Raw genomic sequence first — 20,053 nt, 5'->3', positions numbered from 1 at the left:
TTCTTCTTCCTTGTTTCTTCAACGATTTCACCATCTTCCTCCTCTCCCCAAGCTCTGTTTCACTCATAAGCTTCTCCTTCTTCTTCCTCTCTATTTTACCTGATCCGAGTGTTTGCAACTATTTTCAAAATTTTGTAGAAATTTTATTGGTTTGATAATTTGAAAAGTAAAACAGTCGATGATTTTACAATATACTTTTGTGTTTACGAGCCAAAGTTTTAACACAACATTTTAACTTAAATGTCTTCTGACTATCCACTAAGGCTTTGGTGACATCCTTTGATATTAGCTAGCTACACAAAAATTACTAAAAAGTTAAAACTCATGAATATTTATTGTTAAAATTTATATGTTTCATATAATTTTTAGAGATTAAAGATAATGACGAAGCAATGGATATCAGAACAATCTACATATGATCCAACTATGGATAGCTACATATGAACAAAGATATTACGTTTTAAAAGCCCAGTGTAAGCCAAACTAATTCAGACCTAGAAATTACAACCAAAACCAAAACGATCCTGAAAAGTAAACACTAATATAGTATACTGTATATAGCATATGTTTGCTACTGTATGTATGAATATGTATGTATTAGCTCATTTCTATATACAGTAGTCAGTCTCTAAACATTTCATTAAAATATAAAAACTCCAATCTCAACACCATTAGTTGTTACCTTCTTCTCGTCTTCTTGTCTTCTTGTCTTCTTGTTCTTGGGTAGACAAGAATTAACCAATATATACATGCCTAATATGATCACGTGTTACTGTGTAAACTTATATAAACTTAATTTCTTACCAAGAAAAGAAAGGTACTTAATTAACCACACAAAAATCTTGACCAAATGAATATGCGAAACTATAACTCAATAATATCTCAAGCTTTGATTTTTCAAAACAAACGATATGACCAGACTACATATCTTTTATTCGAGAAAACAAAACAACTTATAGAAAAAGTTGTTGAAGCTAAAACATCAAACATAACATAAAGAGTAACAACATGCATAGGATAGGGTTCATCATCCGATTCTTGGACTGTTAACAACAGGACCGTTGAGACAATTCCCGACAGGGACACGGAGAAGGACACGGTTACAACAATTGACTGCTAAGACATCAACATCTTCAGGCATTATAACACCAGTAATTAACGTGTGGATTGTCCCCTTCTATTTTTCTCTTTGCTTCAGGCCCACTTACTCCCTTTAGTTCTGGCCATTCCACCTTCAAGCCTACACATACAATCAATCCAACATCAATTTTGTAATATAGAACTTCAAATTATACAAATATGGATTTTTGAAGAAGACAAATAATAACCATTTATTAGATAACAGAAACTTATTATATCAAATTCAAATATTGTAATATTAAAATTTGTTTGTAATTAATTTAGGAAAAAAAAATATTCAAAAACTTCATTGCAAAGTTGTATTAGTTATGTCTTTTATTCAATATGAATATAAGTAAAAAAAAAAAAACTCTTTAATGTTTAAGGATCCTAACATTTTAATACATATAAAAGTGAAATCATAATTATACTATACACGAAAAAGTGACAGATTAAACAATTGATGATTTAGACTAAATCTTTTATACAAACCATATTATTGTGTATGTTCAAACTCAAACTTTACTATATTTGTCGGCTTGGGAAAATAAAACAACATATATTTAATGATAATACAATACCCAGAAATCGAGATTGGCACGAAATGCCAGAGCAGTCACAGTATTCACACTGAAGACGAATGACCGGACAGTTACCATTTATTTTTACTATTTTCTTCTCTGTTGTTTGTTATACAATTCTTAAAACAAAATGATGATATTTTCTTCATTTTGGGTTAGTTATATATAGCGGATAGATAGGATTAGGAAACCTCAATCAAATAAATGGTTGTTTGACTAAAAATAAACATTTACTACTATATAATTAAAAAGAATGAGTAAATCAGTAATAGCGAATTAAAAATTATTTATTATTTTCATTAAGATATGTTAATATCACTCAACTTGATTTGACTTTTTAATATTAGGAAACGGAAAAGCGGCTAATTCATATTTCAACTCGTTCAACTGGTACCGATTAGTACCTGAATAATTTTGGTGTGCTAATTGATACCCGAACTTTCAAAAATTGGAATATACATACCTCAACTTATATTATTTTGGCCAAAACCACGATTTTTGTTAGTCAATTCCGTTAAAATATTAACGGTGATGAATCAAACGCCATGTGTCATGCTCGTCAGAACAAATTTGTAAAATGACATTGTTTTTATAAAAAAAAAATTAACAAAAAATGCACCTCCATGAAATCGAACATGTGCTAAGAGAAAGCAATGGTATTATGTTACCACTTAGCTAAATCCAAATCTTTGAACCAATTGAAATACAAAACACCTTAGACTCTGATAAGCAAAAAGCAAAACCGACCTCTCATCTCCCTATTCCTTCTCCATAATTCAGAAAACTTCAGAGATTCCAAAATCGAACAAATCTAAGGGTTTTTTAGAAAGAAAAAAATATCAACAGACCTTTTTAGAGCCACAACATTTACCAAAATTGAGATCTATTCTCATATCTGATTGATTCTCTTTCGTCAATCCTTACCTGAATGTAGATAAACCAAGAAGAATATGAACAGCAAAAACCCTAAATCCCTGAAACTGAACAAGGAAACTGGAAAAACCACTATTTATTATAGGATAAGATTCAATAAAGAAACCTAAAAAACCAATTGACTTCACAAGTGTAGCTTTAAGCCATAAATGGAGTAAAATCAACTAAGAAATGGAGATTAATGTGCGCATCATACATTGACGACAAAGAAATGGAGAGGATAAGAACGAGAACTGAGTTTTGATCAGATTTGAAGGATCTCGCTCGGACTCAAAGTTTATTATTTTATTGTGACACAAGAATTCAACGACACGTATATGGCGCAGTGGTAATAAAGTTTCATTGCTTTCTACTAACCCAGGTTCGCATCCATAGAGGTGCATTTTCTGCATTTTTTGTTAATTTTTTTTTTCACAAAAACTATGTCGTTTTGCAAATTTGTTCCAAATGGCGTCTGAGTAATCACCGTTAATATTTTAACAGAATTCACTAACAAAATTCGGGTCAAAAATGGTTTTAACCAAAATAATATACGTTGGGGTATACATATTCTAATTTTTGAAAGTTCAGGTATCAATTAGCACACCAAAATTGATCAGGTACTAATCGGTACCAGTTGAACGAGTTGAGGTACGATTTGGCCGCTTTCCCTATTAGGAAACTTAACAGCGATTTGATTTCAGCATTAGGAAGCTTATACCAATTACAAGACTATTGACTAAAGACTAAATCGTAGGAACAAAACAACTATAAATATGTATAGTAAACAAATTGTTGTCGTCTATATGGTAATATATCTTAAGTGGATATAAAAATATAGCATACAACAGATACATTCAGGATATATTACCATAAAGACGACAAAATAAAGTGAAGAGGGAAGAGCGAGAGTGAAGTCAAAATAAAATAGCCGTATTCACTTTTTCAAATAATTATACAAAACTCTAAGTCCTAACTTAGCTTGTGAATATCTCTCTGGAGAGACAATGCAAAATGGTCTTAGGTTTCTTTTAAAATATTTGGGTTTCCAAAACATCGATCGAGAGAGAAAAGAGAGGAATCACCGTTAAAATCAGGATCCAAGCTAACATATTAGTGAACCTTAAAACGATTGTGAGAGAGATCAAAAGAGAAGATTGGGTTTCGGACGAATGTCTTAACGATTTAGCCAAGGCGTCTCTTTGATTTTTTTAAAAAGAATTTAGGTATCAAAGTAGAGATTAAAAGGTGTCGACTTCGCAAAAAAAAAATCATTTAGAGTCTTGAAGATTGTCGTTAAAAAAGCCATTGCGAATTAAAAACTGAAAAGTCTAAGAAGATATATTTTGATCAACTAAATAAGTTTATGTATTAAAATTATTTTCGTTTAATAAACATCGACATTGGACATAATTATAAGAGAACAGGTTTGTTTCAGATTAAAATAAGCATTATTGAATACATCATCTCAGATATCATATTTTTTGGATCAGCTGGACAGTCTGCAGCTAAACTGGATAATGGATCAGATTGGATTACATAATAAATAATCTCAGATAATATCCTCAGTCCCAATTACTATAATGACTGCCTAAACATGTGATGTGTAGTTTAATCAATATTCAATTATTTGATATGCACAAAATACATTCTTTGTGAATTATACTCAGCAAACAATTTAACTAACACTTCTCGAGAGATAACAAATGTGTTGTAAGAACATTTTATAGATAGAGAACTGTTTTTCGATCAAAAAAAAAAGATAGAGAACTGTATAACATTTTATAACTTAAAATGTAAAGTGGTAATGCATATAAAAAAGGTATTGTACAAATCATATTAAGTTCGTTAATGAATATAATGACAAGTTTATTTATAAAAACTCCATCAATATGTCATAATTATTATAAAAACTAAATAAAAGTATAAACAAAGCAAAAGAAAGGCAAAAATAAGGAAAATATATGCAATATATAATTTTGGGGATTGCCATCAGAATAAAATGTGTAGTTGATGGCATAGTAGTTCTGAATCCCGAGATGGTATTTGGCAGAGAACTGAACCCTGCAACAACTGGCATTGGTTTGACATCGACGACAGTTCCTTTGAACTTGATTGTCGCCGTAAGATTTGAATTCTTCAAGACATATATGTCAAGGGGATGGTTTGCTAATTTCATCGCTGGATTTCTTGTACATGATAACTTAAGGAAGCAATTGATAGCGAGCCACAAGCTCTTTTCCATCTAGAGCTGTGTTTACGTAAATAATGCCAAGGGGATGGTTTGATTTTGCTAGTGTTTTAAACTCATCTTTTCCGTTCACTCCAGTTTCCATTCCTATATCAACCAATACAACTTTTCCTGTGAAATTATAATCACATTCAAAATAATAAAGTATAACTTCAATTTAATTAAAACCAACTTCAATTTAATTTCATAGAGCATTTAATTCTCAAGTTTGTAACCACTAGCTAGAGTTCTAGCACTGAGCAAAACAAAATGATTCACTTTTTAAAAAAAAAATGTTTCTACTTTTTTTTATGCTCAACCAAAATTGTATTAGTTGGTTTTCTCCACGAGTTAGGAAGATAAAATTTCATTAAAAGTTATTAAGTTTATAGCAGGTTTACAAATTCAGAAAAAACAGTTCCGCCTGCTCACTATTTTCCTTCCTTCGTCTTTCAACCGTCCGATTTTCTGGTTGTGAAATTAACCCACGAAAAAACCCACGTGGCACTCATCTGCTTTCTTATCATCTGCGTCGCGTAGTAGGGTATCTTTTCCGGACTAGAACGCTTGAGTCGTTGATCTACGAACGCCAAACAATCCATCAAGCTCTCTCTCGCCGACCCTTTTAAATCGTACGCTTGAGATCTTCTCCACAAACTCTTACCATGTGGATCATCCACACCAGATAAGCACAGAGCTCTAGTAGCATCACTAATGGCGGACTCAGCTTTCTTCAACAACAAGCAACACTGAGCTCTGTTGCTATACAACACAACCCTATCTCGTATCATATCCAATGGACACAAACCAATCCCCACTGTATAAATCTCCATTGCTTCTTTTACAAAACCCATCAAAAACTTCTTCTTCCCTTGTTTCTTCAACGATTTCACCATCTTTCTCCTCTCTCCAAGCTCTGTTTCACTCATAAGCTTCTCCTTCTTCTTCCTCTCTACTTTAATCTCCCAAAGATTCTCTATGCTTCTCTGAGCGTCCTCGCTGTTCATCTTCAAGCCACTATATTTAATCTTGTGATAATCTTGTAAAACTATCTGAGCTATTCTGTCTCCAACAACCTTATCTTCTGCTAAATCCACTAAACAATGCTTTAAAACATCAATAACTCGATACCTAACATTCGAATCTCTAAGAAGCATTAAAAGGGCATCTAAAGCCATAATTTTCCAATCATCAGACGATCTCGAAAGATCGCAAAGTCTCTCAATCACTTCTTTAACCTCGCTTACTTTGCTTCTACCCAACTCTGTTTTACACAGAGTCTTAATCAATCCAATTCCTCCTGGAGACTTCCGGTTTACTAAACCGTTCCACATTTCATTCACTTTCTTCAAGAAACCTCCCTCACAGATTCGATCAATAGACTTACCTCGCAATGCGAAACAATTCAACAGATATAAAGACCAACATTGTAGCTGAATCCCCCATTCCTCTGCTTTTTGATTCTCTGTCTCTAACCCACCTAGCCCTCTCGTCAACAAATCGCTTTGATACTTCAACCTCAACCTATCTTCAACCCCAAGAAAGCTTCTGTAAACATTCTTCAAACAGTTACTAGCAATTTCCATCGAAAGCTTCACAATTTCTTCTTCGAACAAAGAAACCGCTTCAAAGCTCTTCTCGTGGCTAGCTAAGTGACCAAGTGCTCGAGCCGCGGCTCTCTGCTCAACCCAACTGATTTTCCCTCTAAGAAGCTCCAACAAAGCAGGAACAACAAAGACCTTTGAATCAACCGCTCTTGCAGCCAAATCTTCCTTGTTCATAACATATGATCCGATGATATGAGCTGCATAATAAGGAATGAATATGTTTTGGTCTTTGAGAAGCCAAGCTCTGTTTCTGATTGATTTCTGTATGAGTTTTGACATACACTCGAACAAACCGAGTGATGGAAACTCAGGATCGTCAGGCTCGGACATGGCTATGTTCCACAGACCACTCAAGACCAAGACATGGTCTTTGGACTCGGTACAAGGAATCTCTTTGAAAATTGCGGCGAGTTTCGATCTTCGACGAAAAGGGTTCGTCTCTTTCATGCTGCAGAAGAAACAGGATGGATTTTTGCATTGTGGTTCATCGAAATTGAGCATTTTCTTCTTCCTTTTCTTTAATTTACCTTCTGTTTTTTTTTTCAAGGAGAAAACTAATAAATCTTGAAAGAGAAGAAGAGAAGAAGACACCAACCATACAATTATGTATGCTTTAGAGGAAAAGACCAAATAATTACTCTCTTTAGAATGAATTAATATTTAATTTCAACTCAAAAGAAAACGAATACTAATAAATATTCGCCGGCGTGGAAAGTTTATGGCGGCTCCTCTTTTTAGCCTTTAGTTTTCCACTTCAAGTTCCAAGATTAGTAGTTTAATACTAACTTATAACAAAATGAATTAGACTACTAATACTATACATCAAGGTTTCGTGTTCTTTACCCGAAACTAGGTATATGAAAAAACAAAAGATTTGTGTTCACACTAATTCTAGATATGTGATAGATAATAACGATGGTGGTTTTGACATTTTGATGTGATCATAAGATCATCTTTACTCCAAATTTAATAAATCATCCCATGTCCACCATTTTGGTTACATCTATAAGACTTTCTCATGTCGATGCTCTAGGAATTACATAATAAGTTTAGATTCAAACATACCAAGTTATAATCTTCAAAGTTTGTCAAAAATACAAAAATAAAGCTTTTTAAGTTTTATACAAAAAAAAAGAAGAAGTTTATTTCGTGAAAGCATCACAATTATAAGTGAAATTATGGTCTGAGTAATGAAACTCCTAAGCTTTCTTTTGTTAGCAAACAAAGTTTGATGTTTAGATATTTAGTACTTGATAAGAATGGAAAGGTTAACCATTTTATACAATTTAAGTCCAAGTACGACATTACGCTTGTTAATACTTAAGATTTATTTGTGGTGTACATACACAAGATTGGATTTAAGAGGAATAGAAATGAAAAAGAAAGGTTGGATTTATGGTCCCCTCAAGAAGAAAACCAATGAGAGTGAAGTAACTGTCCCATACGAAGAAAGGTTTTGTCGTCGTCTACAAATATCAGAGTGTTGTTTGGGTCTCAAGAAAATGCGGCTGCCTAAAAAGCCTCTCTAAACTCAATTAATCATCACGAATATTTGGTCTTTACAGGTAAAACTAATCATCACTAACCTGACTCATCTTCCACGTTAATTTTATTTATTTCTCTTCTAGATTCGCAAATCAAGAAAAGATCCTTTTTAGGCGAAAAGAACACTTCGTAGTTCAGACTGAGTTCTCAACTTGACATGTGTATCTGTCGGAGAAACTCAAAATTTAACTACTAGTATTTATTAAGGAAACAAAAACAAGGTTTTAGTTTAATCACACCCACATGAATTGCTAAGTTGCTTAGAATCTTTATGTTTTGATTCTTGTGCACAATCACATGAATTCTCCACAAGAAAAGCCCTCAAAGATTTGAATTTATGAATCAGAAAAGGTCTCATGATATAGAACAAGGAAAAATAGCCTATGATAAGATTCTAAGCAACTTAGCTATTCACAAACTCTGAAACCTATTGTGGTCTCATAACTCTCAAAAAGCCAAATGCAAAGAGTCAGTCGAGAGAAGAAGAATGAACAGAATATACCAACCAATATTACTGCTTTCGAAGAGCTTAATGGGTTTTGGCTGATCAAGCAGGATGATAAGGCTCTGTACACAGAGAGAGAGAGCTTCAGTGAGAGGTTTTATGCCTCTTAGCGACCGGTGTAGGATCTTCTTCTTCATCTGCTTCGTCTGATGGATGCGCACCTGTAATCTCATTCATTAGCTTCCTGAAATAGTCAAGCTGTTCTTCGCCCGTTTCTGCTTCGTCATCATTCATCTCTGGTTCATCATCCATCAGCAGCTGAACAACAACCATTTAAACGCTTTGATACTTTGTTTCTCAACTCCAGACAAACATTATAATAAGAAAATGTTAAAGAAAACAAATTTCTTACATCTTCAAGGAAAGTATTAAATCTTAAACCTCCAGATGAAAGTGGAGAGTTGTTAGTCAAACACTGTCCATCGCTTTGAACGAGAGGAGCTTGCGGTATCAATAAATCTTCGGTATGATCAGCAGATATACGTTGCCTCCCAATTTGCACAGTCGCTTCTCTCTGACTATGAGCTGCTGTATGAGGCATCAATGGTTCTTCCACAAGAGCTTGGTGCTTAACAGTATGCACCGTAAAGTCACTTCGACATCGAGCTATTGTTCGAGGCATCAATGATGTATGAGCAGTTTGAGATTCGCACATCAACTGATCAACACGCTTCCTCAATCTTTTCGCTTTATCCTGCGCCTCATCAATCTTACACAGAATCTTTGCTAGAAAATCATCAGAACAATCTAACTCAGAAACAAGACAATCATCTTCAGTTTCATCTTCCTTGCACATAGCTTTGCGGCCTGTACCAAAATCTAACATAACATTGAAGTATCAGTGCTAAAGCTCCCCTTTTTTTACCAAACAATCATCAAACTTTAAGAAACTGGAACAATGTGCATAGATCTCACCTGGAACAGGATACTGAGCCTTGAAAGTTGCTGGCTTCCGCTTTTCTGAACATAAAGTTAGATCACAAAGTTAAGAACGTTGTAGTCTCGATCAAAAGAAAGTTAAAAGAAAAGCTGCAATGTAGTTACCTGCATAAGAGAAAACGTTATGGCTAGACATATAAGCTGCAACATCTGTTGTATCTTCCACTCTTTTCCTTCTTCCTCTCTTGAAAACATTCATCCTCTGAGTTTGGTCGTGAAAAGGAATCGATCTCCCATCAAAGCCTTTCAATTTCGACTTCTCCAGATCAAACTGTTTAGTCTCATAGTAACTTCTAACTTCGTTCTCATACACTTTTGCTTGAGACTCAATTTCTTTAACCTTGAGCTCTAACCACTTGCATCGCCACATTAAAGGCTGGCAAAATCGCCTCCACTCATCCGTCAGCTTCTTCTTCCTCAGACCCAAAAAGTCAGTCCCATCATCATAAGTTTCAGGCAATGGATAATCTTTGCTCAACATTGATTGGGCTTCGAAACCAAATTCATCATCATCACTAGCACACATTGAATCACCAAAAGAACTCGAAGAGGATTGACACGAAACCTCTTCTTCCTCTTGAAACTCATCCATCTGATTTGCACACTTCAAGATATCAATTTTTGCGTCTTCCGATTGTTGATTTGCAGATCGGTCTGGAATATCCATTTCAGATCTTGGCTTTGATTTAAACGCCATAAAAGCCCCTCTCAGAAAAAGCCTTCGACTTTGTTCTGGCTACAATCGAAAAAATAATCAGAAATTCGATAGAGACAATGAGATTAGGACCCAAGAAGGAAAAAAAAGCAGTCAACTTTGTTCTGCTATAATCGAAAACAAATCGACATAGACAATACGACTAGACAAGTAAGAAAAAGCATTCAACTTTCATGCGAAATCTAATTTAAAGCGGTGAAATTTGATCTTACTGATTCCAAAGCCCAAGTGGTTCAAGGCTATAACCAGAAAAATGGAAATTTACTGAGAAATTGCTCGAAATTGAGTGATTCGCTAATCTTAAGAGGATAACACACAAGCACGAAAGCGAGTTGATGAATCAGAATCTGTTAGCGTAAACCCAAATTTATTGGAGAGCCTTAAACCCTAAACCCTGGGAGATTGAGAGAGAGAGAAAGAGTCAAGAAAGTAAGAAACAGAGAAGAGAGAGATTAGTTTTTTTTGTGGTCAACTCGTTTTATAAGGAAGGCTTCAAAACGGGCAATTTACAGCAAAATTGAGGCCCAAACCCATACATTAAAAATCAAATCAATCGCTCAATTTCATTTAAACTTAATCTCATTTAAGCCCAATATTAAAATCTAAAATACGTGTAAATACACACTGCAGATTTTGGGTAGATGTCGGCTCACAGTTTGAAGATGCCGTCAATTCATAACCGGTCAGAGCTCCGTAGGAAACCGATAATCCGGAGAGTGTAACCATCTATGTGAACTCTAATGGATCTTCATCTTCCTCAAATTGTTGTTCCTTAACCGCTTGATTCTTCTCTGATTAGACCCCGATTAAACTTGTTGGAAGCTTACATCTCTGATGAAATCAACATCGATCGTCTTTGACTCTAGACCACGTCACCCAACGCCATATGGCTCTTAAAAAAAGAGACTTAAGGAGAGTTCAATCTCCTAGCCGAAAGAGGATGATCCAAAAGTTGAAGAAGGAAGCTCGATACTCACCGCCAGATCTATTTGCCACCGCCTCAAATCATTTATAGAGGTCCAAATCCAGAGAAGAAAGGGCTAGCTAATCCAGTCAAAACCGGAACATTATTATCCGATCAAGTTGGAATCCGATATACACTAAAACTTCGATCCCATGATCGAAGATATGAGAGAAAAAGCTTTAATCTCTCTGAAAGATTATAAAGAGAGTACAGAGAAAAAGCAAAAAACTCTGAGTTCGCTTCTTCAATCGCCGATAGGAGAGAAGAAAGCGAAACTTGTCATAGTCTTTCTCAGAGAAGAGAGAGATGAATCCGCAAAACTGTTGTAAATTTTTTTTTCGTAAAATAAGTTTTTCTCCACTTGACCTCACTTTTTCTCCAATTTATTATCTTTTCTAAAAATTGATTTATACAATATCTTATTTCTTTTTTGTTTTCTTTCTTTTTTTTCTTTTTTCTTTTTTTTTTCTTTTTTATTTCTTTTCTTTTTTTTTCGATTCTCAACGATTCTCAAATAATTTTTTATGATCCTCATCAACACATTTAGTCTCTTTTTATTAGAGCAAAAGAAAAATAAAGTATATCGATATCTTTTGTAATTTATCTTCTGGAGATTAATTGGGAAAGCAAAATTTTGCCTCCAAGTTATTTGACTTCCATTTAAAAAAAGATTGACATAAGTAGGTACAACCATTTAACATAAACAGATAATTAGTTGTATTTTTTCCAAATTTATTTTGGATTATTTAGTTTTTGACAGTCTTTGTCTCTAGTTTTTGATAAAATTCAGACGGTAAAGAGAAAAAAGTTTTTTTTTTGTTCAATTTTTGCTCAAAATATAGTCAATATTGTTACAACAACAAAAAAAAAATCAGTATATTTTTAAACCAAAAAAAAATATTTGATGCAAAAAAGTAGATGTCATAGACGATTTATCTCTCTAGTCTCACCATGTATTAGTTCAAAAGGAAAGTGAAAATCGGACGGCTACAATACGAGAACAAATCTACTAGAAAGAACGTGATGATAAATAAATATTAAATGGGTTAACTTTTTTTGTATGCATTTTAACTATTTCCTATACCACTAAATACTAAAACAAATGCAAACAAAAATGACACAAATATAACTCAAATTTTGTATGCATTGTCACACAGGCTAAATAACTCAAATTTTGTTTGTTTCTAACTTCTAATTTAGTACACATGTGAATTGCAATATCCAATAGATTTCAGTAATTTACTTTTAAAAATTCTGGTAAACATGAAAAGAATTGCAAATAACTCGAACATGTTTGAATTGCAAATAACTCAAACCTGGATTGTTCATGCACTATATGATCTTTTACAAATGACTATATTATGATTGATGAGACAGAAAAATAAAAAACAACATGGGTAAAAACTAATGAAAAAGCATATAAAAGTTTCATAAAAAATAAGAGGCATTATTTACTAACCAATAAAGATAAAACATAAGGTGACTTTATTTACTACTAGATGTTTATATAGGTTGCAGTTCTTGCTCCGCGACTATGGTAGCTTCATCATCGACAGGTTTATATGGATTCGATGTTTGTTTGCGTTTCCACATAGACCAAACTCCATAAGCTAATAACCCAACAATTACACTGATGCTCCCAATTGCTGTCACGACAATGATGTTCTTCATCTGCCACCTTGTCCTAAAACCAAAAGAAAAACAAAACTTTTCTTTTGAGACAAATGGAGTGACAATCTAGTTGGTGGTTAAGAATGAATGGCGTACGTACCGTTTTCTTTGAGGCTCGAGACTGTAATTAACAAGCTCATAGTTTCCGAATATGTCAGGCAGCTGGATTTGATGATTGGTAAACCGAGAAACTATACTCTACAAGACGCATAATGGAAAATTTAAGTAAGAGGTTAAAACTCGAGCAATGTAAAGGAGAAGTTTACTGTAGAATCAAATACCGTAGCTGTCTCATTTGAAAACAAATTAGAAGTTTCAGTAGGGACAAGAACTATTCTGATGAGAGAGTTGTTTCCTTTGGAGGTGAGATTCGATAAAGAAACCTGTGAGGGATATTACTCAATATTAGCAAAAACAGTATTTATTGTGTGTTTATCAAATTTGGCTCACCTGTGAAGATTTGACATCGAGCTCCTTCGAGAACAAATTGGAGAGCTCTTCAATGCGAGGTTTCAGATATGACGTATTGACTGTTAGTTGAATATCAAGGTTTATTTGACCAAATTGACTCTCCCCTGAGGAAATATGTACATACCACGCGCAGAACATCAGGAGACATGAAAATAGGTTCTTATTTATTTGCATTTTCTTGGAAAACATAGTTTACATGAAATCTACAGCTGTCACTAACCTGGGAGATTGCTTGATGTATTGAGAGATGGTTTTGAATCATTTGAAGGTAAAATGGCAGGTGGTGGTGCACCGTCTATATGAAGCCTATCCGATAACTCTGAACAATTGGTTCTCCAGAATCCGACCTTAGAATTCTCACGATCATACACAACAAGTGTGTTGCGAACCACAATTCCTGATAATAATAAACCATTCGTTACCAATAAATCGTTTGGCATACAAAATGAAAGTAGCCAAATGATAACAAAAACAGAAAACTGGATTTCTTCTATTCACCTCCTAAAAGAGTTGTATGATCTTTTCCATTTGGGAATACACCAAGACAATATGCGCCGTGCACCTTGGAATGCTTTTATTGAACAAAAAGTAATCACATCAGATACTACTTTGTGGCTAAACGAACACTAGACACAAACAGACTGATAAATACTGCAGAATAATGTTGCTTACTCTAGTAGTAGCTAACAAGAGAAAATGGAGCTTCATTAAAGGTTAAACTTACTCGGAACAAGTAATTTTCAGGGGACAAGAGCCATGATTGCCCACTCTTGAACATCATCTCGACTGATGGGAATATTTTTGAAAGTCCTGAGACATCGTTACTTGAGCATAACCCAATCCAAGTCAGTAACTTCACTTGATTGAAAATTTTTGAAATAAATCACAAGCTTCAAAAGACATAATACCTTGGAGCAACATGAAAGCAAGTATCTTTAAAATTTGGATCAGGGCCATCAATCTGCTTTAATGGGGAAACTTCTTTCATAACCTACAACACAACAAGATAAGATCCCAATGTAAGAAAACCGGAAACTAACAGACCGTTATGAAGGTAAAATATAGACCAAAAAACAAGAGCCTTACAGCTTCCTCAAATGCTGCAAATGCTGCGTCTGGGAGATAAGCATAAGTTGTACCACTGTCTAAAACAGCGCCATGTTCTCCGTCAAAGACTCTCGAGTTCAGTGACAACTGCTTCCCAGCAACGCGTATCCCCGTCAAATCTATATTGTAATATGGACTGTCGCCATCCCGAAACTAGAGTAAATGTGTGAAAGGGTATTAAACGTATCCGTTAGGATTACACAAAATCCATTCCCCAATCAGACCAGAACCAGTCCTTGGGAACATACCTACGATCAGGGTCCGAGTCAGTGAATACCATATCAGCTGGGTAAGTGAAACCCCCAAGAACCATCGAGCCTCCACCAATATCCATCCCTCCATAACACAAACCAAAAGAGTTGCTTATCAAACCTTTATCCACCAACTGATCCACAAGACTGAGATCACCCTGGCCTAATCCAATAATGCCATCAGCGCGTTGACTGTAGAGATCACCGGTTTCCACGGTCTCACAGCCGAAAACAGCTCGCTGAGGTGTTAGCTGGCTTTCATTGCCAAACGATATTAGATCTTCACCAAGCACACCTTTGCTACTGCTGTGTTCAGCATACTCTCTCTCGTAAACACATTGTTCCTTATCATCATCACAGTTACAATCCATGTTACACTTCACAGGCTGATAGGTGCTAGACATTTCCGGCTGAAATTTTGGGTCCTGGTTATCATAAACAACAAGCCACACATCAGAAACGACTCTCCAACTTACATACTACTAGCCTCGTTCTTTCACAATCAAGATTTCAAAAAGGGAAGATTTTTATGGCAGTGATGATTACATACGAAAAGGGTTTTCAGATTGGGCACAGTTTGAGCATTACCTGGTGTTTGCCACACTGTTCACAGTCAGAACAAGGAACATAAGTAACAGTACTTCCAGAATCCACTATAAGAGCAAACATCTGTGGTGGCGTACCAATCCAAAGCCGCGTCGTATAATACCTACAGATTGATTAAGAAAAATTCTACACCGGATCAGAATCGGAATATGTTGAAAAAGGAATAACGAACCCGCGTCGAAAGAAGAAGATCGTTTACCCGTTGAGAAGAAGATCGTCGTAGAGTCTCATGCGAGAGTGAGGCAGTGATTTTGAGTCGGTATTGTGGAGTTTCCGATGGTGAATAGACACGGATCTCGTCGAATTGGCTTGAGAGAGAAACAGAGGGAACACCATGGGACGAGGTGATCTAGCGCCGGGAAGAGATTGGTGGAGGATGTTTTCACCAGAAGCCGCATTTGAACAGGGAAGAGAGAAATAAATTAGGAATGAGAGCGTCGCGGAGATCGACGCCACCGCCATCTAATCGCCGGCAGGATTCTCCGATGTGAGCGTATCGCCGGAGAAAATGCGAGGGGAATAAAAGGCCGAGAGAGAGAGAGGAGTCAAGAGGGGAAAAAGTCAAATGTTAGATCTTACGGAACCATAAGCCGCTTTTGCTTTTGCTTTTGAGACAAAAACCCAGCAGGCCAGCAACGAGGGAGGCCTTGTAAAACCAAAACGACATTGTTTTGTGTTTATAAGCCTGCTCTCTTTTTAACTTGAGAAAAACACTTTGAAGTTTGAACTTGCAAACTCTGATATTTTGATACGGTTTGTTTTGAAGGCTATTGTCAGGTACAGTCAAGACATTGCAAGGATTTTCGAAATATATCTCAGTAAAAAATCTAATTGAAGACATCAAGTTTTGAGCTCCAAAGTACCACAGTTCAACTTTTTCTTCATGTTAAATGGAATTTCAATAATCTAATAAGTAATTATTGTGAAAACTTAGAAACTTTATTAATCACTGGAATGTATATATAGAGTACATAGGGAATCTAGGTTAAGTACAATGCCTTGATGGGCCTAATGGGCCGGTATAAGAGTCCATATATGATATGTGTTATAACACTCCCCCTTGGACGAGTGAACCGGGTCAGCTACTCAATCGGGATCTCGATAATGCGCTGAGGAATGTTGCCTCATTAAAACCTTACCAGGAAAAACCCAGTGGGACAAAACCATGATGAAGGAAAAAGAGTACAACACGCATTACTCCCCCTGATTGTAGCATCACTGCAGATCTCTAAGTCTATACATTCCTATCTGTTTGACGAGCTTCCGGTGTGTTGAAGTAGGCAATGATTTGGTGAAGAGGTCAGCTGAATTCTCACTGGATCGGACCTGCTGAACGCTGAGAGTGCCGTCCTTCTGCCAGTCTGAGGTTGAGAAGAACTTCGGTAGAATGTGCTTCGTCCGATCTCCTTTGATATATCCTTCCTTGAGCTGAGCTATGCATGCCGCGTTGTCTTCATACATCACCGTGGGCTGTGTGTCTTCGTCCATACCACAATCTCTGCGGATGTGCTGAGTCATGGAGCGCAGCCAGACGCATTCCCTACTAGCCTCATGAATGGCTAGGATTTCAGCATGGTTTGATGAAGTGGCAGTGAGTGTCTGCTTCATTGATCTCCAAGAGATGGCTGTTCCTCCATGCGTAAAAACGTAGCCAGTTTGAGACTTGGCAGTGTGCGGATCTGATAGATATCCTGCATCGGCGAAGCCGACTAACCCATCTTTATTTTGGTTAGTATAGAAGAGTCCTAAGTCTTGAGTACCTCGAAGGTATCTTAGGAGATGTTTTATACCGTTCCAGTGCCTCTGAGTTGGAGATGAACTATATCGAGCGAGGAGGTTCACGGCGAAACATATGTCTGGTCTAGTGTGACTAGCCAGGTACATTAACGCTCCTACAACACTGAGGTATGGCTTTTCAGGACCAAGGATTTCTTCATCATCCTTTTTGGGACCAAGAGGGTCATCACTTAAGCTTCTAACTACCATTGGGCTGGGCAATGGGTGAGCTTGGTCCATATTAAATCGCTTGAGTACCTTTTCGATATAAGCCGATTGATGCACAAGGATTCCTCCTTTGATGTACTCAAGTTGTAATCCCAAACAGTATTTTGTTTTGCCTAGGTCTTTCATTTCGAATTCTGTTTTTAAGCAGTCGACTGTTTGGGAGATCTCACCAGATGTTCCGAGGATGTTTAGATCATCCACGTATACTGCTATGATTACAAATCCTTTGTTTGAGTACTTCTTGATGAAGATGCATGGACTGATGGGGTCATTTTTGTAGCCTTCTTTGATGAGGTAATCGCTGAGGCGGTTGTACCACATACGCCCACTTTGTTTCAGTCCATACAAGGATTTGTTCAGCCTGATGCAGTATTGATCTCGAGATGCATTTTTGTCTTTTAGTTCAATGCCATCTGGGAGTCTCATATATATTTCGTTGTCCAGGGGCCCATAGAGATATGCGGTTACAATATCCATTAACCGCAGATCAAGATTTTCTCTTATGGCCAGACTTATGAGGAATCGGAATGTTGTTGCATCCACCACTGGAGAATAAGTCTCCTCATAATCGATTCCGGGTCTCTGTGAGAATCCTTGTGCTACAAGCCGTGCTTTGTATCGGACGACTTCACCGAGTTCGTTCCTTTTGCGCACAAAGACCCATTTGTGGCCCACTGGCTTGATGTGTGATGGGGTCCGGATGATCGGACCGAACACGTTTTTGAGTTTGAGACTCTTTAACTCCACGTTTATGGCTTCTTTCCATTTTAGCCAATCTGTTCGATGTGTACACTGTGTTATTGACGTGGGTTCTAGATCCTCTTGCGTGAGCGCAACATCAAGTGCTACTTTGTATGCAAAGAGTGCATTTAAGTCGACTTCTTTTCGATTCTATTGTATTCCGGACATATTGTAATTGATGGAGATCTCATTGTTATCTTCTGAACCTGGAGATTCGGCGTCCCGAACTTCCATTGAGGGTTCATTAGATTGAGTCTCAGCCGCGGCTATGTCTGATATTGCAGGAATCCCGGTTTCGGTTATTGCACCTTTCTTTGATTTCCGGGGATTCTTATCTTTGGAACCGAGAGGTCTGCCCCGTTTGAGACGTGGTGCAGACTCTGTAGCAACTTGGGTCTGTCCCGTTGGGACAGCTATTCGTACTGGTGCATTACAAGCTGGGATGTACGATTTGGTTACTTTGGTCGGGTCAGCAAAGGAATCTGGCAATTGATTAGCTAGCTTTTGATAATGAATAATCTTTTGGATCTCTGAATCACATTCTAGAGTCCGAGGATCTTGCCAATTTAATGATGTTTGATTCCATGAAAGATCTTTGACCAGCTTGTTTGTCTCACCACCTAAAGAGGGATATACCGATTCATCGAATTGGCAATCCGCATATCTGGCCTTGAAGAGATCTCCAGTGGTTGGCTCGAGATATCTTATGATGGTGGGAGAGTTAAAACCAACATATATTCCCATCCTTCTTTGAGGTCCCATTTTGGTTCGATGTGGTGGAGCAATGGGTACATATACTGAACACCCAAATGTTTTGAGATGGGAGATGTCTGGCTCATGACCCGAGAGTAGTTGGGATGGGGAATATTTGTGTTCACTAGATGGTCGGATGCGTATGAGTTCAGCAGCATGTAATACTGCATGTCCCCATGCTGAGGCCGGGAGCGTTGATCTCATGAGTAATGGTCGGGCTATCCATTGAATGCGTTTAATGAATGATTCAGCCAATCCATTTTGAGTATGGACATGTGCTACAGGATGTTCCACGGTTACCCCCATGGCCATACAGTAGTCATTAAACGCTTGTGAGGTAAATTCACCAGCATTGTCAAGGCGGATAGTCTTTAGTGGGAAGTCAGGGAAATGGGCCCGTAATTTTATGATTTGGGCCAAGAACCTAGCGAAGGCTTGGTTCCGAGAGGACAAGAGACAAACATATGACCAACGGGTCGATGCGTCTATAAGGACCATGAAGTACCGGAATGGTCCGGAAGATGGATGTATAGGTCCACAGATATCGCCCTGGATTCTTTCTAGGAAATGAAGTGTTTGTTTAGAGATTTTAACTGGTGAAGGCCGAGTGATCAATTTGCCTTGAGAACAAGCTGTGCACATGAGGTGTTGAGGATAAGCTCGGTTTTCTTTGAGGGTATGCCCTTGAGAGTTTTGAATTAGTTTACGCATCATATTTGCACCGGGATGACCGAGCCGGTCGTGCCAAATAGTATAATCAGTAAACCGGGCTTTGAGAGTGGTATTAGCTTCAATCATACTGACTTTAGCATGGTAAAGTCCAGTAGAGAGCGCGGGTATGGTTTCGAGGATTTGTTTATGGCCGTCTACGGTTTTAGTGACTAGGAGGGATTCTTTGTTCCCTTGACCTTGGATTTCTATGTGGAAACCATTCTGTCTTATATCCTTGAAGCTCAGAAGATTTCTCTTCGAACTAGGAGAATATAGAGCATCTGGTATTTCAAGTTGTGTGTCATTTGATAGCAACACATAGGCATGGCCATATCCTTCGATAAGGTTTGAGGGACCCGCGATGGTGCTAAATCATATTGAGGAATTCAGAAAATGTGATAAATCATAAAGTAAAGCAGTGTCTGAGAATAAAGGCAAATGGAAAAAAAAAATGAAACAAATCCCAAAATGAAAAAAAATAAAGAACAAAATCAAATTGTATCAGAGTTTCAGATGATTGAATTAATCGAGGAGATCAGCTGTTTCATAGTCCATGGGGTCGGTCTGCTCGTTTGTGGTGTTCTCATCATCAAGGAGGTCGTCACCTTCCAGGTTAGCAGC

The 20,053-nt window shown here is 36.9% G+C and overlaps 3 protein-coding genes and 1 pseudogene across 5 annotated transcripts; all 4 read right to left on the bottom strand.

Moving 5' to 3' along the window:
- Positions 1–1,027: 1,027 nt before the first annotated feature.
- Positions 1,028–3,006, bottom strand: LOC18021097 (annotated as a pseudogene).
- Positions 3,007–5,294: 2,288 nt separating this feature from the next.
- Positions 5,295–6,950, bottom strand: LOC18021096. The gene is made up of 3 exons (XM_006404007.2): positions 6,230–6,950; positions 5,974–6,160; positions 5,295–5,904 (listed from the first exon to the last, which is right to left on the bottom strand). The coding sequence occupies exons 1-3, from the start codon at positions 6,948–6,950 to the stop codon at positions 5,295–5,297; spliced, it is 1,518 nt and encodes a 505-aa protein (XP_006404070.2).
- A 1,352-nt stretch (positions 6,951–8,302) lies between these two features.
- LOC18021095 lies at positions 8,303–11,438 on the bottom strand. Of its 3 annotated transcripts, none has more exons than XM_024158038.1 (5): positions 10,366–11,438; positions 9,544–10,174; positions 9,415–9,459; positions 8,852–9,318; positions 8,303–8,757 (listed from the first exon to the last, which is right to left on the bottom strand). In XM_024158038.1, exons 2-5 carry the CDS (start codon positions 10,133–10,135, stop codon positions 8,584–8,586), a joined length of 1,278 nt encoding a protein of 425 aa, XP_024013806.1. In that variant the 5' UTR covers positions 10,136–10,174; positions 10,366–11,438; the 3' UTR covers positions 8,303–8,583. The 3 variants fall into 3 exon arrangements, with proteins under 3 accessions (XP_024013806.1, XP_024013807.1, XP_024013808.1); XM_024158039.1 differs by having other exon boundaries at positions 10,807–11,438; XM_024158040.1 differs by having other exon boundaries at positions 9,544–10,170; positions 10,807–11,438.
- A 1,001-nt stretch (positions 11,439–12,439) lies between these two features.
- LOC18021094 (aspartic proteinase CDR1) lies at positions 12,440–15,767 on the bottom strand. Its single transcript, XM_024158085.1, has 12 exons — positions 15,423–15,767; positions 15,206–15,326; positions 14,615–15,042; positions 14,346–14,502; positions 14,168–14,250; positions 13,984–14,083; positions 13,758–13,830; positions 13,480–13,656; positions 13,239–13,363; positions 13,070–13,171; positions 12,889–12,986; positions 12,440–12,801 (listed from the first exon to the last, which is right to left on the bottom strand). The coding sequence occupies exons 1-12, from the start codon at positions 15,683–15,685 to the stop codon at positions 12,621–12,623; spliced, it is 1,908 nt and encodes a 635-aa protein (XP_024013853.1). The 5' UTR covers positions 15,686–15,767; the 3' UTR covers positions 12,440–12,620.
- Positions 15,768–20,053: the final 4,286 nt, after the last annotated feature.

The sequence above is a fragment of the Eutrema salsugineum genome, unplaced genomic scaffold, assembly GCF_000478725.1.
Source record: "Eutrema salsugineum unplaced genomic scaffold, Eutsalg1_0 scaffold_16, whole genome shotgun sequence".
In the NCBI taxonomy this organism is placed as follows: domain Eukaryota; kingdom Viridiplantae; phylum Streptophyta; class Magnoliopsida; order Brassicales; family Brassicaceae; genus Eutrema; species Eutrema salsugineum.
This window is presented reverse-complemented; position numbering and strand designations above follow the sequence as displayed.